This window comes from Tenrec ecaudatus, chromosome 13 (genome assembly GCF_050624435.1).
Source record: "Tenrec ecaudatus isolate mTenEca1 chromosome 13, mTenEca1.hap1, whole genome shotgun sequence".
Taxonomy (NCBI): Eukaryota; Metazoa; Chordata; class Mammalia; order Afrosoricida; family Tenrecidae; genus Tenrec; species Tenrec ecaudatus.
This window is the reverse complement of record NC_134542.1, coordinates 103,104,512-103,128,561: the sequence shown is the minus strand read 5'-3', so window position 1 is coordinate 103,128,561 and position 24,050 is coordinate 103,104,512. Positions and strand designations below refer to the sequence as shown.

Below are 24,050 nucleotides of genomic sequence, written 5' to 3'. Positions count from 1 at the left end.
TGATTTGGGAGGCACATGCCTAACTTGAACGTCACTGTCACTATGTGTACTTTCACTGTAGTCATTTATGGTGCTTAAGGAGTCCCTGAAACTTGTGAATGTTTCCATGCAATAAAGTACCTTCCATCCCATATTTACCAGAGCCAATGTGGCCCTTTTGTTTTTCAGAGACCAATGTATAATTATCTCCTTATGGGGTTCTGGTTTCCTAGTAGTCTACTCACTTGGCACAGGGGGGACCTTGCCCTCCCCTTATTCCCAAAGAATTGACTCTTCAAAAAACAGTGGTGCTCAGGTCATGGTTTTGCCCCTGCATTTTACAAATGGCTGTTGTTGCCATATATTTGCTACCAATGCTGGATCAGGACAACATGGGACTGTTTATCAATTTTCTCATTAGGGGTTCTAGCCCTTGCTAAGTCAAGCCATAGTTGGTCCCAGGTGACTTCAGGAGGCCATCCCTTTGCTTCCAGCCTCTTTGCTGTCCCCCACCCTTTACCTGGTAGTCTATATGTTATGAAGCTGCAATTTCTCTGTGTGGCAGGTTGGTGAGCACTTGGGTGACTCTAGACACCAAGACCCTGAACCATGAGTAGGGACTGACTGGAGGATAGCATCTTTCATTCTGGCTGTTATTCACATTCATTCTGGCTGTTATTTATTGTTTGGCCCTCTGTAATTCTAAGTGATAGGGATTGAAGAGGCGCTTCTGCGTGCCAAGGGAATAATGGAGCCTGAGATCAGGCCTGATGAACATCTTGACCTGGAGACTTGGTTGAGTGAACAACCTGACACATCCTGACATGGAACTATAGCTTGAGATAAATTTGGACGAAACTATGCAGGACACCAAAGGATGGACTGAGCGAACCAATTAGAAAGCTGCTTGACCATCTATCTGTAGAACTCTGATTGCCTTTAAAAACAGAAAATGCCCCTCCCCCCCTAGACAGCATCCTCACGTCATGACGGGAATCCACTTAACTCTTTGACCTGTTTCTATTCTATGCTTAAATAAAACGTTGCTTTGCTCTTTTGCTACAGTGTGTGTGCATTATCTCTGTGGCCAGACAAGTCATTCAGAAGGGATTTACTTTAGTATTGAAGAAGAAATTGGCAGCAGGCAGCTTGATGTGCATTCCTCTGCATAAACTAAATGCTTCATTCCTAATTTCTGGATGATGGGCAACTCCTCCATGGCTGTCCAATCTGTGGGGGAAGCAGGCATTTAAGCCTCACTAGGCCACGCCCCTTACAGGCAGACTTTATTCACTTGAGTGAGACTACTTGACTCTGGTTTATGGCCACACACATTCTCTGTCCCTGGGCCGTTTTGACACCTCAGTCCCAGTAAGGATAATTCCTTGGGTAAATGCTACCCTTTTGAACACAAATGATTGATTCTTCTAAGGCAGTGGCTCTCAACCTTCCTAATGCCGAGACCCTTAAATATGGTTCCTCATGCTGTGGTGACCTCCCCAACCATAAAATTATTTTGTTGCTACTTCATCACTGTAATTTTGCTACTGTGATGAATCGGGTGACCCCTGTGAAAGGGCTGTTCGACCCCCAGGTTGAGAACCGCTGTCCTAAGTGTCCTCGTGTTATTATTCCTCTTATAGAGGTATCTATTGTTTGGCTGAAAATTGAGCCATATGTGTGAGTTCAGTTTCGAACATCAGAGGTCATCATTTCAGGGGTTCCACTACTGTCTCTCTAACTAATAGTAAGCCTGGTCGTTATTTATTATTTTCAGGTTTGTGCCACATTTCCATCCACCTTCCCTGCCCCACTCTTTATTTAGGACCTATTAATATGATCCCTTTCAGAGTAGTTGGAAGTGGTAGCCAGGCACCACAAAGTTACAATCTAATGTCCTCTCAGCCCATTTGTCCATTGGATTGATTGTTTACAGTTATCTTTGATTTTCTTCACTCTTCTTTCCTCTGGACAGGGAGAGGCTGAATTATTGAGCAAAGAATTCTTGGGTGACAATTGTTTTGCTTCATATTTTATGTATGCCATTCCATTGCCATCTGACTTCTAGAGTTCTGAGATAAAGATCTGTTAGGTAGCCGGATAGGGGAGTTGTTTGTCTCCATGCCTAGGGTCCCCCTACAGGAAGTTGGAAACCGATAAAGGCTAAAGGGCACGCGCCAATTTAGGTGACAAGCTAGTTGGCACACCTAAGTGGGCGGTACACCTGGGTGGGCTCCATCAAAGCCAGGTGGGGCTTAATTCAGCCAATGGGGTCAACCAGTACCATCGACCACGCCTCCCAGTGGAAGGCTGGACCTTTGAGACCACTGCCCTCTTCGGCTGCTCCTTCCATGGTCCTGCATGGCTGGGCCGCAGTCTCTCTCTCTCTGGCCTCAGGCCGCCACGTGGGTGTGCAGTGCCAGGAGGGTTGACTCTGTTCAGTTTACTTTAATGCCCCAAACTGCTTCTATCCACTTGGATCACTAACTAGGCTTCGGCGTGATTCTTTCTTGTGCGAAGCCAAGGACGGAGGTATTTCCCACCCAAGGAATCTAACAGACCCACATGAATTCTTTTTAAAAATAATATTTTTTTGGTGAAAGTATGCACAGCAAATTAGATTCCCATTTGACAACTTCTACACAATTTTTTTGGTCACTTAGTTACCATTTTGCACCAAGTTCTCATGGTGGACCTGTGATAAGTAATATTGTGCTTTTTCTCTTGCTTTTGGAATTCAGAATTCAAATTCAACTTTGGTTGGCAAGAATTTTATCAACATAGACTTAGAGTATACCTCAGTGCTTGAGGACAAATAAAAAAATTTTGCTATCAAGGTTCTGGTTCATACATGCCTGGATTTATTTCAAAAAGAATATGTTCAAATATACTTCTAAGATCAGTAGATGGTTGCAGATAAGTTATTTCAGTCTTTTATTTTTTAATCATTTTATTTGGAGATCTTGTAGATACCATAATATTCCATAGTTCAAACACATTAAGCAGTATATCACTAAACCAGTTTCAAAACGTTTTCTTAAACTACTTGATATAAGTTCCCCTCTTCCCCCCCCTCCCCTCACAGGTACCCTTATTTATTTGTTTATTCATTGCCACGTCTCACACCATCCAGTCTGTCTATGCACATACAATTCTGTTGTTTGCTCCCTGTGAGTGTGGGGTTTTACTGCATTCATCCAGTTATCAGCTTCTCCTTCTCCCACTCTAGTCTTTTCTTTTCTAATGCAATCATCTTATTCTTTAGTTCCATAGCTTCATGGTTAGTCTCTAGTGCCATTTTCCTCTGTGTTCCATATTTTCAGTTTTCTTAGTTTCTCTTTTGCATCCCGATATACACTAATTCGTTAGGTTTCTTTAAATGCTATTGTGTGGAAGTGTTCCTTTACCTCCTTCTTTTCTCTTTCATTATCCTGGTCTCACAGGAGAAAATTCAGCCTCTCTGTTTTTCATTTGACTGAATCATTTTCTCTTGTGATAGTGTTATTGAATGTGGGGTATTTTATTTTTATCATTTTATTAGGGCTCATACAACTCTAATCACAATCCATACATACATCAATTGTGTAAAACACATTTGTACATTCATTGCCCTCATCATTCTCAAAGCATTTGCTCTCCACCCAAGCCCTTGGCATCAGCTCCTCATTTTCTCCCCTCCCTCCCCGCTCCCCCCTCCCTCATGAACCCTTTATAATTTATAAATTATTATTTTGTCATATATTTCCCTGTCTGACGTATTCCTTCACCTACTTTTCTGTTGTCCAGCTCCCAGGGAGGAGGTTATATGTAGATGATCCTTGTAATCGGTTCACCCTTTCCACCCCACCCTCCCTCCACCCTCAACACTGGTCCTGAAGGGATCATCCATCCTGGATTCCCTGTGTTTCCAATTCCTATCTGTACCAGTGTACATCCTCTGGTCTAGCCAGATTTGTAAGGTAGAATTGGGATCATGATAGTGGGGAGAGGAAGCATATAGGAATTAGAGGAAATTTGTATGTTTCATCGTTGTTACACTGCACCCTGACTGGCTCCCCTCCTCCCTGTGACCCTTCCGTAAGGGGATGTCCAATTGCCTACAGCTGGAATTTGGGTCTCCATTCCACACTCCCCCTTATTCACAATGATAGGATTTTTGTTCTGATGATGCCTGATCCTTTTGACACTTCCTGATCACACAGGCTGGTATGCTTCTTCCGTGTGCTCTTTGATGCTTCTGAGCTAGTTGGCCGCTTGTTTACCTTCGAGCCTTTAAGACCCCAAATGCTATATCTTTTGATAGTTGGGCACCATCAGCTTTCCTCACCACATTTGCTTATTCACCTGTTTTGTCTTCAGCGATTGTGTTGGGAAGGTGAGCATCATGGAATGCCAGTTCAATAGAACAAAGTGCTCTTTCATTGACGGAGTTCTTGAGTGGAGGCCCAATATTCACCTACTACCTTAATACTAAATCTAGACATATATACACATAGATCTATTTCCACATCCTCACATATAAATATATTTATTTATGTACATGCTTTTATTTAGAACTCTGTAAATTCTCTTTACCTCCTAGCTCTTTCCTCTATTTCCTTTTACTTTCGTCTCGTCCATTGTGGGGTATTTTAATATTTTATTGTGGTATTCTGGAATTCAAAGTCTTCTGAGCTTCAAGAAGTTATTTTTCTCAGATTTACCTCCACTATCTTTTCCTAGGAGCCCTAGTGACATAGAGGGGTACACATTGAGTTTCTAATCACGAGGTCAGCAGTTCAAAACCATCAGCTGCTCCTAAGAGAAAGAAGAAGCTTTCTACACCCTTAAAGAGCTTAAGTCTTGGAAGCCCACAGGGGCTTTCAACCCTGTGCTGTAAGTCTGAATCAACTTAATCGCAGAAGTGTGAGTTTTTTTTTTTTTGTTGAAGTGTGAGTTTTTAGGTCTTTTCCTAAGGTCCACTAGAGGGCATTCTTTCTCTTCGGATATTTCAGAGAAGCCAGCCGTCTGAGGATTGACTTCTGTTACCACCAAGTTCTGATGAGCTCCATAGGTTTTAGATACTTGGGAAATTTTGGGTGCTTAGTCTGGCTGGTGTTTCCTAAATTGGCCGGCTTTACTAGTCTTTTGTCTATTTGACTAAATCTTTCCCGAAGAGGTTTCCCTCCTAAGGCTGAGTTCCTTCACTTCCTTCTGTATGCGCAGGCTAGACTTCCCCTTTGTAACTAACTGCTCACGAACGAGACTCTTCAACATGCACAGGTGGAAGTCGTGGCGCTCCGCTTTTCAGGGTGGAACGTGGGGAGGGTTTATGTCCTCTCACAGGTATCCTGAGGTGGCTATCCCAACCAGTTGTATCCGGTTCTATTGCCTGCTTGATATGTTTTTCTTGTCCTGGTTTGTGGCCCAAGGTCCCAGTGCCATTGACTGCAAGTCTCAGTGAGATTCCGCGGCACAGGTGTGCAGTTTCTTGGTCCTTCACCACCTCTTCCCAATTGTGTTGCTTAAGAATTGCATAACCAATTTTGTGCCTCCTTAATTGAACTACATTTCTCTCAGTTTTGCTCTTATCCTGCAATCTTTTTTTTTTTAAGTGTTAACTGTTATGGTCGCAAATGGCCTCAGTGAGCCTAATCCTCCACATGCAAACAGCCAGGAACTCCCAGCATCTGGGCGGGCCCTGCTCTTCCTCCCCGTTTCAGGACTCACATTAGCTCTCCAAAACGTCAACTGCTCGGAGAGTTCAGTTTGCACCTGCTTCCTTCCAACGGTTCAGAAAGAACCCCGGAGCTGCATGATCTGGATTCTAGCCCTCTTTCCCTCCTCTTCTCATACCTGCTGTGGATCAACCATGTTTACTCTTCTGTAACAAACGAATGCCTTCCCTGGCTCTGGGTTTCTGCTCACGCCAGAATCTGGACCTGAAAGGCTCTTCTTGAGCCTCTCCTCTTCTCTGTATCGCCTCACCCTTAGAGTCGGAGGCTAAACGCCAACCTCAAGAGGACACATTTCTGGATCACCCTCTCTGGCCTAACTCTTGCTTCCTCTGAGGGTGACTTACCTTCTGTGTTCAAGGTCAAGCTAGGTCTGCGTATTCTAGACCCCGTGGTAACATATGCTCCCGTGGGAGGATGCTCCACCAGATTCTATTCAGCGCAAGAAGGAAATTCAGTTGAGCACCCATATAGTGCGTTGACTCAGCTCCATAGAAAAGGGTCTAAGAGTTGGCACAGCTAATTGTGGCTAAGAGCACGGAGCCAAAAAAAGTCAATGTGTGATGTGGTAAATTGTCAAGGGGGAAGGACATTCCTGGCCTGGAATCTAGTCTTTATCACTCCCTTATTGCATGCCAGTGATCAAGTCAGTGATCTAAGTTTCAGTTTTCTCACTTGTAAAATCGGAATACAAAAGTGTAGCCATCTCATAGGCTGCTGTGGCAAAGGTTAGGTGTCTGTGCCTGCCCTTAGTACAGTGAAACTCAGCACCCTGTGGCAGTACCACCTAGAGGTTCTGTTGAAGATCCATTGTGGCCTGACCCTGTCCATAGAAAACGTGTGTGAAAAGAATTGCTGGTGAGGGTGTGTGCAGAGGAAAGGGTGCTGATTGGTTTAGGGACAAGGATTGCATTTAAGTTCCTGAAACTGACTGTCATTTTCAGAGATGATAGAGTTAGGCAGTCAAAGGTGCAGGCCACCATCACTAGTGACCTGGGCACCAAATCAGTCCCCTTTCCCTTGACCTAGATTTTTGTGACCAGTAATTTAGTTCCTAGCTTTGACTGACATAGGATGGCTTTGCCTGGCAGTTGTGGTTCTTCATGTACATGAATAGATTGGCATTGTGTTCATCTGTGCTTGCCTTAAATGTTTAGCAAGTGTATCAGTCAGACAAGATTCGGAGACATGAATCAACTGCTTCTGTTGCATACAGCACTTGACCTTATGCAACCGTGGGACAGTGAGTCTGTTGTTTTTGTTACTATAGTTTGATTTCCATGTAGCAGGGAGCTAGGAAGGTAAGGAGGATGTAAAATAGGGGATAATAAAGCCAACCTGGAGCCCACAAGGGTGAATGGAAGAGCCTTTCCCTTCTTCCAATCTCGATGGTGGGAGGAACCTGCAGGCAATGGTAGTATCCCTTGTCATAGCGCTGAATCCACATCTACTATGAAAAAAGGTCTAGAGAGACATGGAGCAGCTGCAGGACAGGTGGCTACCTAAAGCCAGCAAGACAAGTCAATTATTACACAACATGTGTGAGCTTCAAAGGTGCTTGCTCCACACATAAAACCCAAAATGGTGGCTGTTGTAATTTTGCCTACAAATAAGTGCAGTATGTTTCTTTTTACCCATTGTAACCATAAATGTACAAAAAAGAAACAGAAAATCACCCAATTATTAAATTTGACAGATACATGAACAAGTCACTAAAGTTAACTCCAATCAGTCCCCTTTCACGTGCCTATTGATAAGTTTGCTGAGGATGCCAACTGTCTGAACTTGCAGAAGGAAGGGTCAGGTGTGAAGTCCACACGATAAGCAAAGGGACTGATGCTCTGTAAGCTGATGTCCATCCTAGTTTATTACGGTCATCCTGATTTTCCAATGAAGAAGTCAAGTTAACAGACATTAGCCAGTGAATTACAGTCCTGAATTGTAGAGTGGATTATGCAGATATTTTTGGTATATTTTGGAGTAAGATAAAGGAAGTGTACCATGGTAGGGATGAAGCAAGGATGCAGGAAGTAGCCAGTAATGTAATCAACAAGTCAATTGGAATTTAGTAGATCCAGGTTAATACCTTGTGAAGGAGTACAAGTCAGGACAAGGGCCTCAATGACCGGAAACTAAATATTGGCTTGGTTTGAAGAACTAGTGTCAGTGTGCAGAGTCCATTCCATTTCAGACTTGTGGCTGGGGTAAACGAGGCATCAGGAATTGGGGAAGCACGTTTGTTATAGTGACAGAGCTGATATTGCTCTGTTACCACAAACCCCAACTGAATTCCTAATAGAAAATGGTGTCTGATGTTAAATTGAGGGCATTAATTGGGAAGAAATGGAATCTGTAAACTTGGCATGGGGTCATACGGGCAGATAATCAAGAAGATGAGGATATTGGGCCCCTAAATTCTTCTGAATCACTCGTGCCAACAGAACCAACACTCTTAACCTCATGTGATGATATTACCCATCACATGCTTGGCAAGCCATTGGCTGAGGTACCACCTAGGGTAGCTTCTGGGGAATTGTCTGGGGCATCACTGGAGTCAAATGCTTTATGTGACATTACTAAGTATACCTAGGAAACATCCATCCCACACATTATTGCTTATGGAATTAAAAGTAGACTGAAGTTTTTGTTGGGGACCAGCCTCCCCACATTTGAATGGGTCCAGGGGGCGGTTGTATAATTAAAGGGTAAATTAAAGAGACATCAGACAAGATAAAGCCTGCAAGAGCTCATCTCTCATCATGACTTCAGGAGCCAGGTCTAAGCAGAGAGGAGCATAATGTAATCTCAGGAGTTTATATAATCTCGGCCACGCAGGCCACGGTAAGCACACACATAACTGTAAGAGGCTGTACCATAAGCATCCACGCAACAGGAGGGGAATGAGCGAGGGGTGTACATGCAATAGGAAGGGAAGGTACTAGTGGCATACATGTGACAGGAAGGAACAAATGTAAAAAGATGGGTGGGCCCTAGAATAAAGATGGCCACCTGACCTTGGCCATCCGAGTTGGCTTGACCTTAAGCGTCTTTGGGCTCTCCTTCAAAGGAACAATCCAATATCCTTTTCAGAAGGGAATGGGTCCTACTTTGGGTGGGACAGACAATAGGGTCAGACTGCCTTTGATGGTAGAAAACCTCCTGGCAGATAACCTTCAAGCAGCTGACCTCCAAGTGTCTAGTCAGTGACCAGGTGTTTACAAACAGCACCTTAGATTTGGCATTTTATGGAGGGACATTGAGGGGAATATTTTTTTACTTAGGAGAATGTGAGGGGGACATATCTCCAACCCACCAACATGAAGGTTTCCTCCCTGGGATCCTTGTCTTCCCAGACTCATCTATGGATGAGTGTTAAGAGTTTGTTCGAACATACTCTTGTCAAGGTTCTGTTTCCCACACATTTCAGTGAAGCTGAGAAGGTGAATTGCAAATTGTGACCCAGGAGGAGGAATGCTACACTACAAAATAACTGCTTGATTTTTTGAATGTGTGCAAGCATATTCCTAGAGACTTTGTGTCAAGTTGGCCATTAAGGAGGTGGGATAATGGCACAAAAAATGAAGTTGGATTTGTCTGAGCTTGTTGATATGGGTCCAGTAAGCTCAGATTCTTCATGCAATGTTCTAGCTTCAGAGGTTAGTAAATGACCTGATAATTTATTTGGCTGGTTCACATAAGCATGGATTGCCCAATGGTCTACAATGAGTCAACTTGAGATTTCATATCTACCTTGATATACTATAGAAGAAAATATCCAAAGGCCTAGGGAAATTGTAGGTCAGAGCAAGTTTATTAGGCTAGATCTTTAGACCGCACTTGGATTGCCCAAAGCACCAACTTAAAAAATCATTTTATTAGGGGCACATACAACTCCTATCACAATCCATACATACATCAATTGTGTAAAGCACATTTGTACATTCATTGCCCTCATCATTCTCAAAACATTTGCTCTCCACCTAAGCCCCTCATTTTCCCCCCTTCCCTCATGAACCTTTGATGATTTATAAATTATTATTTTGTCCTATCTTACACAGTCAGACGTCTCCCTTCACCCACTTTTCTGTTGTTCATCTCCCAGCGAGGAGGTTATATGTAGTTCCTTGTAATCGGTTCCTCTTTTCCATCCCACTCTCCCTCCACTCTCCTGGTACCGCCACTCTCACTACTGGTCCTGAAGGGATCATCCATCTTGGATTCTCTGTGTTTCCAATTCCTATCTGTACCAGTGTACATCCTCTGGTCTAGCCAGATTTGTAAGGTAGAATTGGGATCATGAGAGTGGTGGGGGAGGAAGCATTTAGGAACTAGAGGAAAGTTGTATGTTTCATTGTTCTATATCGCACCCTGACTGGCTCACCTCCTCCCTGTGACCCTTCTGTAAGGGGATGTCTAATTGCCTATAGCTTGGCTTTGGGTCTCCACTTCACACTCCCCCTTTTTCATAATGATAGGATTTTTTGTTCTGATAATGCCTGATACATACATGATCCCTTTGACACCTCGTGATCGCACAAGCTGGTGTGCTTCTTCCTTGTGGGCTTTGTTGCTTCTGAGCTAGATGGCTGCTTGTTTACCTTTAAACCCTGATAGCCAGGCACCATCAGCTTTCTTCATCACATTTGCTTATGCCCCCATTTGTCTTTAGCGATCATATCAGGAGGCTAGCACAGAATGATATGATATTTTGTTCTTTGATGCCTGATAACTGATCCATTTGGCACCTCATGATCAGGCAGGCTGGTGTGCTTCTTCCATGTGGGCTTTGTTGCTTCAGAGCTAGATGGTTGCTTGTTTACCTTCAAGCCTTTAAGATTCCAGATGCTATATCTTTTGATAGCTGGGCACCATCAGCTTTCTTCTCCACATTTGCTTATGCACCCGCTTTGTCTTCAGCGATAGTGTCAGGAAGGTGAGCATCATGGAATGCCAGTTTAATAGAACAAAGTATTGTTGCATCGAGGGAGCACTTGAGTGGAGGCCCAATGAAGGGCCAACTGTTTGCCACATGAGTGAGGAACAAATCTGTGATGGGAGCTCCAGCAAGCCTGAAGACTGCTGCGACTGATATTTCACGTAACTTGTCTTTAACATTCAGAACTGCCCTAATTGAATCAAGACATCTAACTACAAGTAGCAGCTTTTAATTGACAAAGACCAGGTGGTTGTGGTGACCCAAAGACTGTAGGGTTTGATTAGTAATCATAATAGTAATCATAATAGCCTGACTGCTTAAGGCCCTTACTTCTTAGTTGGGTGTCACAGGAGTAGATTTGATAGAAAACCTACCAAATAGTCACTTGATCTATACAAGCCGAAGCTAGTTCTACTGAACAGCAGCATAACGTCATTCGCCAAGACCGAAATTCACGGCCTTTAATCAGTTCCCAGACTTGAGCCAGTTTACAGATAGATGCACAGTCTCTTGAATGAAGGGAGACCAAGGGTGCATGAGGAAGAAACCAACTACACCCCCATTCTCAAATTTATGCCGTTAGGCTTTCTCTCAACCTGCCTCAAAGGGATCTATGGCCACTTACAAGAGTTACTGTTCATTGAGGAAGAGGAAATACTCCGAATATTCAGGGATTACTGGATACGTGCTCTGAATTGACACTAATTCCAGGTGACACAAAATGTTTTGAAGCTCCACCAGTCAGAGTAGGAGTGTATGAAGGTCAAGTAACTAATGGAATCCTGGCTCCAGGTGATCTCACAGGGGTCTCCACATCTGTCTGTGGTGATCCCCCCAGTTCCAGAATGCATAATTGGAATAGACATACTCAGTAACTGACAGAACCCCCACGTGAATTTCTGACATGTGGAATAAGGGCGATTAGAGTTGGAAAAAAAGAGCGGAAGGTATTAAAACAGTCTTTATATAAATCCAAACCCAAACCATCTGCATTCCTGGAGGGATTGAGGATACTGTTGCTATAACAATCAAGGACTTGCAGGATACAGAGGAAGTGATTAGCACCATAGTCTCATTTAATTAGGTGGCAATGCCTATTTGTTCTGTGCAAAAAATAATTGGATCTAGTAGAATGACAGTGGACTAAGCAGATGGTGTTGGGTGACCCACAGTTGGGCATGTGCAGTAGCACTTCATCATTAAATGGAAGTGGTATATACAAGCAGAACCTGAAGGTAAAAGTAAATTGCTTGAGGAAGTGGCCCAAATGTCCGTGGTGCCCACTTGTGTCACATTACCTTCCATCTCCCATCACCCCTAAGGTCTCCTGAAGAGATTCTTGTAATTAGTTGGCTGGAGAGGAGAAAACTCAAACCTGGTTTACAGATGTTTCAGCACGATTTGCAGAAACCACGTAAAAGTGGAACGTAGCAGTACATCAGCCTCTTTCTGGGACCTCCATCAAGGATAGTGGTGAAGGGAAATTCACCAGTGGGTGAAACTTCTGGTAGTGCACCTGATTGTTCATTTTCCTTGGAGAAAGAAATAGCCAGATATCTGACTGTATAATACTGATTCATGGACTGTGGCCAATGGTTTGGCTGGATGGTCAGAGATAGCAGACATTTTTTACACTATCAAGAACTTAAAGGATGTAGGGTGGTGATTCCCACCACTGCCTTGTTTAATTCATCTAGTTAGCCTGTGCCCCAAACAGATGGCTCTTGGAGAATGACAGTGGATTATTGTCAACTTAACCAGTGACTGCAGTTGTAGCTGTTGTTCCAGATGTGGTTTCATTGCTCGAGCAAATTAATCCTTCCCTTGTTACCTGGTGTATGGCTGTTGGTCTGGCCAATTTCACAATTTCCCTTTTGGGCAATCACCACAAGCAGTCTGCGTTCAGCTGATACTCTTGTACCATGGAGTATAGCAATTCTCCGACCCTGTTACAATTTACTCTATAAAAATTGGAGACTTCCAGGAGATATCACATGGGTCACACTGATCCATTAATTTGATGTCATTTTACTGATTGGACCCAGTAAAGAAGATGCATCAGTGATTCTAGACTTACTGGTAAAACATTTGCATGCTTGAGGGCAGGCAATTTATGTGACAACATTCAGACACACACAATTCAAAATTCAGTGAAATTTCCCAGTGGTCAGTGGTGTGGGACATGTTGAGATATTTATACTAATATGAAGGATTTGTTATTTCATCAGGTACCTTGTACAACTATAGAGTGGACATAACAATTGGTGGGCCTCTTTGGATTTTGGAGGCAGTGTGTCCTTCATTTGAGTGTACTGCTCTGGTCTATGTCTTGAGACTTGAAAAGCTGCTTGTTTTGAGTGGAGCCCAGAACAAAAGGCTCTAGAATATTTTCCACTTAGGCCTCCATGGAATTTTAATCATCAAGCGAATAGGATACCATATTCTGATCCAACAGATCCAATGGCGCTTGAAATATCAATGGCAGGTTAGAGTATTTGGCAGACTGCTGTTGGCTAGTCACATGCAGAGCCTTAGAGTTTTAGAGAAAAGCCCAGCCTCCCTCTGCAGACAACGACTCTCCTTTTGAGAAATAGCTTATTACTGGATCTTAGTAGACACACAATGCCTAAACATAGGCCACCAAGTCACCGTGCAGCCTCAGTTGCCCATCATTAACTAGGTGCTGTCCAACCCACAGAGTCATACAATTGGACTTGCACAGTAGCACAACACCAATAAACGGAAATGGCACAAAGTAAGTTGTAGGAAGAAGTGGCCCAAATACCCACGATCTCCACTCTTATCACATCACATCCCTTCTCTCAATCTGCACTATGGCCTTATGGGAACTTCCTTAGGATCTGTTGAATGAGAAGAGAAAACACGTGTGTGGTTTATAAGTGTTTGTGTTAGTCTGGGTAGACTAGAGAAACAAATTCATAGACACTCATATAAGAAAGAGCTTTATATACAAGAGCAATTGAATATTGAGAAAAATAGCACAGTCCAGTCCAGATCAAGTCCATAAGTTTGATATTAGCCCATATGTCCAATACCAATCTATAAATTCCTCTAAGTTCCTCTTCAGACTCACAAAATTCAGGTAATGATGCAGAAGGCAGGAAGATCACAGGCCAGTGGGTAGAAAGTTTTGTGGATCCAGTGGCAGTGGAAGCATCTCAGTGCTGATAGGGGTCTCCATGTGGCTCTTCCAGCTCCAGGACTATAGCGTAGCTCCATATGTCTTGTCAACAGGAATGTTTCACAGGGAGTGAGTGTCCCACCTCCAGTGAGCTATTTATCAACTTAGCGGCTCTAAATGAGGTCATCAAGCTCAGACCTGATTGAGAGGCTAAACTCAATCCCTTCACTCTTAAGTCTCAAGTTGATAACAGATTATGCAACTACCAGTGGTTCTGCACGATATGCAGGCGCCACTTGAAAGTGGCACTTCAGCCCCTTTCTTGGATTCCCCTGAAGGACAGTGGTGAAGGAAAATTCTCTCACGGGGCAGAATTTTGAATAATGCACCTGATTGTTCATTTTGCTTGAAAGGAAAAATGATCAGATGTGCTACTGTTTTTACTCATGGGTTGTGGCCAATGATTGGATAGTCAAAGATTTGAAAGAAGCATGTTTGGAAGTGTGGGAATTAGATATAAAGATGGACCCCTCTGAATTGGCCAAAACAGTAAAGGTATTTGTGTTTTATGTGAACTCTCCCCTAAAGTTTTTAACCTCCATAAAGGAGGCTTTAAATCAATCAAGTGGATAAGATCCCAAATTCTGTTGTTATCAGCCATTTTTATCCCCCCAGCCACTCTCTCCATTTACCCGTGTGTTAATGATCAAAGTACTTGCAGGGATGGAGCTCATGTGTGGGCTCAGCAACGTGGATGTTTCCTAACAAGGCTGATGGCTACAGCCACAGCTGAGCTGGTGGCCCGAAAGACCAGCAGCAGAAACCAAGAGACTAATCCTGTGTCCAAGATGGACGATCATCCCTCGAGGAGATAAGCAGCGACTTGGCTGCAAGTTGATTAAATCAGACCACTTCAACCGTGGACAGGGCAGTGCTTAGTTGGTTTCTTTCTTTGTTTCTAACAGTTTTATTGGCATATGATTTGCATATCACACAATTTAGTGGTTCAAAATATTACGAAGAGTTGTACAATCTACAGTATTTAGTTCTGAATGGAATAGGCATTTATTGTTGGAAGCTTTTTTCTTCCCTGCATGCAATGTTTATGTCCAAACTACCATTGATTGACTTACAGAATGTTGTATGCACAGGAATGGTATTCTACACTATCAAGACTCACTTCACAGAAATTAGGCCCATGCTTATAGAATTCATTGGTGTTATCATTTTCATTGGCTTGATATAACAATGACATTGTCATATATGTATGTGTGTGTCTATATATGTATATATGTGTGTTTATATACGTGTATATATGTGTGTGTGTATATATATATATAATGACTCAAGGGTTCAAGGGTCCAGGAATCAAGGGGTAGAAATGTGAGTTTCCCAATTTCAACGATTTTCTTCCTGTCCTTGGAACCCTCTGATCTTTGGGTTTGGAGGTCTTAGTTACAAAAGTAGTACTCCCGCCTAGAATCACAACCCTGATTCATTTTAACTGGACATTAAGAATGCCCCCAATCACTTTGGACTTCTCACGAGCATGGGTCAACAGGTGTGATAGTTAGATTTTATGTCAACTGAACATCTCTGGGTGAAGGTAGCAGTGGGGCCAATCTATCCATCAGTGGTCTTTTGTATAAGAGGGACTCTTGGCAGAACTGGAGTTAATATTTACTTTACTGATTTTCCCTACTCACTTTGACCTAGCCAAGTACCTTGAAAGAATGTGTCAATAGGCCTGGAAGAGCAGGACCATTGTCTTGCAGGGCACCAAGCTCAACTGGCATAACACAGTTTACAAAGACAATGTCCTTCATCCTAATTTGGTGAGTAGTAACTAGGATTTTAATAGCTTGTGAACAGTCACCTAAGGTTCTAGTATTGGTGTTTCCCTTTTCAAACATAAGAAGAATGATGAAAATAAATAAGACACGGGGAAACAGTCTAGGCCATGCAAACATCAATCTCTACAAACCTAAATCCAGAACTAGATGGCACCCAACCCCCACTATCAATTGCTCTACAAAGGGTGATTTTAGAAGGCCCTGGACAGAGTGTGAGAAAGAAATGTACAACAAAACTCAAAATCAGGTTTACTGGTGTGACCCTTCCAAAACTATGGCCCTTTGTCACCCTTGAGATCTGTGAACTGAGCTAGACCTCGTTAGAATAACCGTCATTTACCCAAGGACAAAGCCCAGAGAGTTAAAGAAGTCAGAGGAATGGAAGTAGGGACCACAGAGAGGAAGTGAAATAAGTGATGCTACCTTGTGAGGATAGGAATGGATGATCTGAACTCCAATGTGTCAGGATTGCTGAATGTACAAGTGGTGACCTGCTCTGTAAACCATCACAAGAAGGGAAAAGAAAATCCCAACACCATTTCGAAGGGGGCTTTCTTTGTTATGCTAATGAGACAATATTAGTGTTAGGTATGTTTTGGATCCATCTCTCTCTTTTTTTCAAAACCATTTTATTGGAAGCCAATACAGATATCATATCATTCCACAGTTCACTCGCATCAAGCAGTATTGAACAGTTGCTAGCTACCACAATCAATTTCCAAGCATTCTCTTCCTTTTGAACTCCTTGACATCTGTTCCCTTTTACCACATTCACATCTCGTCTTCACTGTATCCCCCAGAAGCCCTTTCTCTACCGGTTGTCTCTACAGGTTCATCAATTCTGGGTTTCATATACTGAATATAACATAGAACAAAAATTCATAGGGTCACCCCAATGACAAAATACATCTGAGATAAACTCTAATGTGAATAAGCAGAAAACAAATAATACAGTAAATATTGAAAACCAGATCAGGCCTAATGTGCATCAGAGGGAGATCAACTGATAAGGTTTTAACTGTTCAAATCAGGTTTATTATTTTGATCTCTCCAATGCATTCTGTTTAGTAACCAGTTTCTTCCTATCCCTCTGTTACGGATAGAGGGCAATCACTGGAGGCTTATTTCCTATGTCGATCCCACAAATGTATCTTGGGCTCCCACTGTCATCCATAACCTTCTGCAAACCAGAATCTTATACATTAGGCTTGGGTACAATTCCCTCTTTCAGCTTTGGATTACATGATTTACAATCCTTTGGTCACTGATATTGGTGTGCTTCTTCCATATAGATTTAGTTGAAATCTCACTTAGATGGCTGCTTGTTTGGAAAGAAAACAGATGCTATTCGTTCCTTCACTCCCCAAACCATTTTATTGGGCGCTAATACAGATATATTGTTCCATGATTCAATCATATCAAGCCGTATTGTACAATTGCTACCACAATCAATTTAAAAACATTCTCTTCTTTTTGGAACTCCTTGACATCAGCTCCCTTTGAACACCCCCTCCCACTGCTGTACCGCCCCCACCCCGACAGCCCTTATCCTGTTTGCTGTCTCCATAGATTCATCAGTCCTGGGTCCCAGATGATGTTTATCTGGTAGCCAGGCACCATCTAATTTTGTCATCATCCTTTGCTATAACATCCATATCTTTCGTGGTCCCTTCCTGAGGGCAAGTATTAAGCAGGGCCATGATGTAAGAACTAATTGTTCTTAAATTGGAGTTAGGACTTAGTGCAAGCCAAAAAGTCATTCCTAGATCTATGTTTTTTTAATCTGCCTTTGGCTCCCTTTAGAGGTCTCCTTGTTATTTTCTGGTAGCAAGTCTTATTGCTTACCTCTCTGGGGCATAAAGATCTTCCATTGATATTGTCATTGATTAGCCCCTGGTTCTAATTTTTAAAGCACTGTTGAGAGAGTGATATTAGGCCAATGTAGGCCAACTCCATATCACAAAACCTGCATTATTCACTTGTACAGATCAATCCCTTCGTGGCTGGATGCCACTTACACAAACAGTAGGAGTTGGTTGTCAGCAAAGAGCCCATTGATGTAGTAAGTCAATGATTATTCACCTCCTAACAGCCCCAAAATCTTGGCATAACTGCCTCCTGCTTCTTCAAACACCATGAATTTGTAGTCTTGAGTCCTCAGCTTCACAACAGGTTTGAGGTCGAGTCCAGTTGACCCAGTGGAGTTTCCAAATCGGATCCCTCAGGGGCGGTCTTAGGAGCAGGTTGTGCCCCTTGAAGATCCAGGATTCAGTGCCCCAGTGTTCTATGGCACTTGGCCTGGGTCCCCGGGATGTGCTCATTAACTCGGGCCAACACGAGTTATCAGGTGCATTTTACCAGGGACACTCACCCCTTAGGCTTTGTAAAAGTATTGTAGGCATTCCCCGCCCCCTGACTTGGAGCTTGTTCCTCCCACTTTTCCTACCAACACTCATGCACCTGTGCTGCCCTAGACTTGTCTGTTCCCTTTCTTCTCTCCTGACTTGACTTACCCATCAGTGTCCCTCATTCCTCTGATAGGGATGTCTACCTCTCCCGGGGACCTTGTCGTAACTTTTCATGGACAGTCACTAAGTAGTCCATCTCTCCTTGCCCCCCTTTTAACAATTTGATCCCGGCTGACATGCAGAACCCTCTGCCACAGTGACCTTCAAGGGCCCACCTCTTTTGAGGCAGAGAGAGAGCAAATTAAGCAACACCAGTGGGAAAAGACAGATGCTGCATGTCATGAAGAATGCCAAGGGATTGAGGACCTTTTCCAGGACTGGCACTCTGAATTTGGACTTTCAGCCTCCTACACTATGGGAAAATAAGTTTGTTAAATACAAAAGAAAGAAGAAGAAAAAGAAAAGATAGTATTTACTTTGTCAGCAATGTTGAATGAGAACAGAACTCTCTAATTTTGTAAGACTGAGAGGCCTTGAGGTTGAGTTTCATATTTTGAGGGCCCTACCTGCTAAGGGAATGAATAAAGTTTTTAAGAATAGGCTTGGTAAATGCCTTAACCTCGAAGCCAGGCCCTGGTGAACATCATGACACCAGACTGTACTGGAAGATAATCCTGGGACATTCTCTAACATGTGGATCCTGAGCTGCAGCCGAGATAAATTTGGAAGAAAGATACACAAGACCCAAGGATGAACAGAGCAACTAATTAGAAAGTTGCTTGACACCCGCAGAGTGGAAACTCCTTCCCCTTTGAAAGTGTAATTTATTAAACCAGAAGTGTCCCCTAGATAAGGGCCCTTCTCCACTCCAGAGGGGAGGGGGGCTCTGCTATCTCAACTGTGCTTAAAGTGTCCTTCCTACCTCAGGAGAAGGACCCACTTCATTTTTTATGCTTTAATACAATTGTAGCTTAACTATTTGCTGCTGGGTGCACCCCCACCCCCGTATGGTGTATGTGTGTTTGAGAGAGAAAGAGAGAGAGAGAGAGAGAGAGAGAGAGAGAGAGAGAGAGAGAGAGAGAGAGAGAGAGAGAGAGAGAGAGAGGCTTATCTTTGGACCCTTACAAACCACAAGGGTCTGGAACTTGCTAGTTACCCACGGACAGCTGCATGAGCACTGAACTTCACAGTTAGTATAGTTTTCTCATCAGCCCCCCACCATCAGTGGCGGTTGAGTTGACTGCTAGTCATGGTAACCTCATATGTGTTAGAAGAGCATTGTGCTCCTGTGTGTGTGTGTGTATTCACCCAGGTCCATCCTTTTATGTGGGAAAGGAACTCTAATTTTTATCTCCTCAGTATTCACATTCTGATAGTGTGCTGGGTATGTTCTGTTTCGTTTCTTTCTCCTTTGAGCCGTGCTGCCTGAGAGTGAGGGCGGGGCATGGATGTCTGCGTATGTCTGCGAACTCCCTTCTTTTAGGGGCCTGAATTCCTTAAGTTCTGCCCCTGCAAGCCCAAATTCAAACCTTTGACCCCTCGGTCATATGATATTGCTTAAAGGCCTGTATCTGCACACTGAGATTATCTCAATCCAGCCCCTCACCCTCTCAACCGGTTCTGGAGGTTTGACCTATGTCCAGAGCAGATATTGTAAAACCCAAGGCTCACCTCACCTTCCCTTTCCCCAGAATCTGGGCCATTGGAGACCAAACACTCTATTGCGAAAACTCACAAGGAGCGGTTGTTTTCTGGACCACTCACTCAGGACTGTCGGGGCCAGCCCACAAGTACTTGAAGTGCTTTAGGCATTCTGGAAGAAACTTATGTCCTATCATGCTTTCTCATCTTGTGAAGCAGAGAAAGTGGGAAGAGCATGTCAGAATCAGGTCTCTCAGCTCCTTTGCGGAAGATCAGGTGGCCTGAGCACCAACTTGCTCATTGGCGCTCTCCTGGGGTGCTCTTGAACTCCCCCCTCTAGTTGTGGAGGAGGGAGATTTCCTCTCTCTGGCTATCGCCTGTGTTTAAAAGAGAACTTCAGGAATCCCTCCGACAACCCAGGCTGGGGGCCTGGTTGGGCCCTTCCTGGGTCCTCTTGCTTGGGTCCATGCCTTCTAGCTGCCATTTAAGGAGTGCTCCTCTGTCTCGGGGGGGGGGGGGGGAGGGAGGGCGTGGGGGGTGGTGGTGGTGAGGTGTGACAGCTATTGGAGTGACGGCTTTCTTCTAGCCCCAGCTCTTTCCGGGGCCTTCTGCTGGCCTCTCTCTTCCTCTGTTTTGGAAGACAGGAAGCCTTGCGCTGGGCCCTTGAAGGACCGGTGCCACTCCTGGGTCTAGTGTCTTGGGCCTAGTTGAGTTTGTGAGTTAGCCATTGCCTGGGCCAGCACAAGGAAAGAGGAAAGTGTCTGCAGGGAGCGGCAGGGCTCTGGAGGAGGCGAGATTGAGCTGAAGGGGAGGGGTCAGGGCTCTGGAGGGAAAGATGGTGGAACGTTTCCCACTGCACAGCGCTATGATGGGCACAGACATGCCTGCGCAGATCCCAGCAGGAGACAGGGGTCACACTCTCATGAGTCTTCAGATGTTTTAATAAAGGGACCACGGACAAAGACATCGGTACGAGGAAGCCACAGACATCATGTAGTCTTTCAGGGTTGCAGAGTCATTGCAACCAGAGATGGGAAGGTATCAGGGAGGGAGAGTTACCAGAGTCTGAAGATGAGCAAGAGGTTCTAACCAGATCTGCAAACTTGGTTCATTTGAAAGTCACACTTTGTCGTTTTCGTCCCTGCAGATCCAAATCAGGGGGTTCTACTTGTCCTGCCTGCTTCTTTCAATACCTCTGGCCTCTAGCTAGGATCTTTCATAGTCTGGACCAGCCCAGAGTAAGAGGTGCAGGGAACCACGCTGAGACCATCAGTGTAGGATGGGAGCAGAAAGCATAGGGCTGAGTGTGGAATGGGAGTGGGCAGTGGCAGCTATGGGACGGCACTGTGTTCATAAGGGCAGGAACTTTGGTACTCTGGGATCTGGATCTTAAGGATTTGGAATTTAGGGTCTGATTCACCAGAAGGCCTGATGTGTGGCCTTGGTATTCATTACACTCAGACTTTTAGACTTTGTCACCCTGAAGCATCCCAGAATTCAGACCTCACTTTCCCATCTTAAAAGTCCTAGATTCTGGCAGGGGTCTCCCTTCCCAGTACCTTTTCTGCCTTCTCACTCGTCTTGTGCCAGAACCAGTAAAATCTGGGTCAGAAGACAGGGTGGAAGTGGATCAGTCAGGGAGTATGTTTGTCTTCCTTTAGGGGTGCCGGGACAAGGAGAAATCACTCACCCACCTGCAGTTAGAGTTCCTAGGAACAGAAAGATCCCTATGGTTGATGTCCAATTGGTCACAGAGGTCCAATCTGGGGGTATCAAAGAAGTGAGACAGGTGTTGGAGAGCCACCGGCCAGGTTAGGCTCAAAGAGAAGGTCATACACTCATTCTTCCGTCTTTATTTATTCATCCACTCATTCATTCAGACACTTATTGAGAATCTACTGAGGATGCATAAGATATGGCTAAGAGGGAAACAAGCAAACAAATATGGACCAATATGAAGACGAGACATGGTAGGAGTCGTCCGGGCCAGGAGACCTGAGGAAGAGCCATGGAAGTTGGAATGAAATACAGCGCCCATTTTAAAATCTGAAGTAAACTCTGGTGTTGCGCAGTGGACTATTTAAAGTGGTTCTTCTAACCATAGCCTTTGTTACTCCCACCAAAGGACTTTATCCTAATGGGTCAGTATGAATATGGGAAGTACTAAATGGGTTTTAAGACTCAACTGTGCGTGACTGTTAACATGGTTAATTGTGAGTGCTATCCTGCTGGGTATAAAATGAGCCATCTCAGAAGCAAGATGGAAGATTTCACTCCAAACAGAAAAGAGGAGCATCCTTTGGATCCTGCGATCCCTGTACATTGAATCTCCTGGGTCCAGGAGACCGCTTTGGCATTGGAGGATGGTAAAGCAGCAGCAGCAGCAGCAGCAGCAGCAGCAGCAGCAGCAGCAGCAGCAGCAGCAGCAGCAGCAGCAGCAGCAGCAGCAGCAGCAGAACCAGGAGCCAGAACATGAGACAGAGTGGATTCCTAGCCCGCACAGGAAGGAGAGCTGAGTGCTTTGAGGTAGGAGCCTGGATTGTGGAGTGAGGCAATTCATTGGGTGAGATGGGTGTGTGGACCTATGGGCCTGGAGCTGAATGCATTCAGGTGGAAAGTTAAAGTGGATCTGCACACCCTTTAGGGATTTATTAACAGCCTTAAAAGAGCTTTGTATCATTGCTTGAGCCGGGCAGAGGCTAGGCCAGGAGGCTGGGGTTACAGAGAGACTTGGCTGTAGGCATGACAAAGAAGAAACCGCCCTGACTAAACAACTGTATCTTGAGCTTGTTTCACTTAAATTGTACCTTGTTAACTTCCCTAATAAACCCCACAATCAGGAGCACCTCCTGAGATTTTTGTGTGACCACTGCAATGAATTACCCAGCCTACAAGGAAGGAGCCAGTGCTGTGGGAGACAGAGTGCCTGGAGATTTCGTATGCCAAGCACGGGAGTGGAGAGTCCTAGGAGATTGGTGATGCTTACAAAGTAGGATCCTGGAGAAGAGCAGACTGTTGGTGGAGATGAGTTTGGGCAGTTTTCAAGTTTGTAGACTTTCAGCCCTCAAGAGATCGCTAGGCAGAAGTCCTTGGGGCAGATGACCCTGCAGCTCTGAAGCTGCATAGTGAAAACCCTGAGATCCTGGAGGTGCTGTCTTTGCCAGGTGAGCATGCGGCTCAAGAAGAGCTCAGGCCAGGTATAGCCCTGGAGGTAGAGAAGGCCAGGGATGGGTGGCAGCCACTTACCTGGGCAGAGGGTGGGGTCTTGGCAGGAGAGGTAATGTTTCCTGCAGTTGACACAATTTGTGACTTCCATGTGGGGGCGTAGGTCTATGAGAGATGGGCAGGCATCTTAGAGGGGTCCAGGAGACTTCATCCCCTGCCCTGGCTGGTACTCACCACAGGACTTGTTGCAGGCTGCTAGGAAGGGTGAAATAGAGATAGAATGAGATGCCGAGGAGGTTGCCAGAGTTGGGGGAGAGTGGGGACAGGAGCAAGGAGATATATGGAAAGGCAGAGCAGAAGGAATGAGTTAGCAGGGTCCCCTCTGGATGGGCCCAGAATAGTACTAGCAGTGGTCAAGGGAGGAAAGGGATTACAAACTTGACTCTGGACTCTTGTATTCCTCAGGGAAGGCGAAGGTCAGGCATGGGCAGGTCCAGCCCCACCTCTCACCCTTTTCCTTCAGTGCCTCAGATATCATGTTCAATCTCTCAGAAAACTCCTTCTTGTAATGGTCAATTTCTTCCAGCAGTTGTAGTTTATCTAGGAGAGGTAAGAGGAACACAAACCCTTGTCCACAATTCATAGAAGAAATAAACTCGATGGTTTATTCACAGTGGGATTTCACACTCCATTTTCCAGGCAGATTCCCAAGGACACACTTGTATCCACCTCAACTTCATGACTCTTTGCCCTCCCTCCCATGCCCCCTGCATAATACTATGGTTTCTCAGGAAATGCCTGGGAGGGCAGACGATGCTAACTCAATCCCAGGGCCCAGGGCCACTTCCTTACCATCTCGTAATTTCTTAATGGCTAGGTCTATGTTGTTGAAGAAGTTGGCTGCTTCTTCTTCCAAGTGGTCACGATCTGAGGGTAGGACAAGGTGACACAGTAGGGTCAGCAGCAGACAATAGCCCCAAACATCACATCTTCATCTCCTAGCTGGGACTCACCAAGATACCAGGGGTTACTGGTGATGTGCTCCTCCATGAAGAGTGTGTGGAGGCTTTGGGAAAGCTCTGTCGGTGGCCCAGGGGTGCCCCAGAGGACCTGCAGATCATAGTCCACTAGCGCAGGGAGCTCCGGCCAGCAGCGGAAGCAGCTTTCCCCACTGGTGGCGGGCAGCAGACAGCCGAGCAGGAGGAACAGCAT

The 24,050-nt window shown here is 44.7% G+C and overlaps 1 protein-coding gene across 1 annotated transcript; it reads right to left on the bottom strand.

Annotated features, from left to right (window-relative positions):
• Window positions 1–1,090: 1,090 nt before the first annotated feature.
• TEX51 (testis expressed 51) lies at window positions 1,091–24,050 on the bottom strand. The gene is made up of 6 exons (XM_075529143.1): window positions 23,852–24,050; window positions 23,691–23,765; window positions 23,349–23,438; window positions 23,073–23,090; window positions 22,920–23,003; window positions 1,091–1,209 (listed from the first exon to the last, which is right to left on the bottom strand). The coding sequence occupies exons 1-6, from the start codon at window positions 24,048–24,050 to the stop codon at window positions 1,091–1,093; spliced, it is 585 nt and encodes a 194-aa protein (XP_075385258.1).

Bases quoted from the DNA above. Each gene is read 5' to 3' on its own strand.
- TEX51 (XM_075529143.1), bottom strand. From the start codon at position 24,050: ATGCTGTTCCTCCTGCTCGGCTGTCTGCTGCCCGCCACCAGTGGGGAA. The intron at 23,439-23,690 runs GTAAGGAAGTGG...TACCTCTCCTAG, and splicing joins CATTAAGAAATTACGAGATG to ATAAACTACAACTGCTGGAA. The intron at 1,210-22,919 runs GTAAGTGGCTGC...CTTCCCCCACAG, and splicing joins AGACCCCACCCTCTGCCCAG to ATTGGACAGCCATGGAGGAG.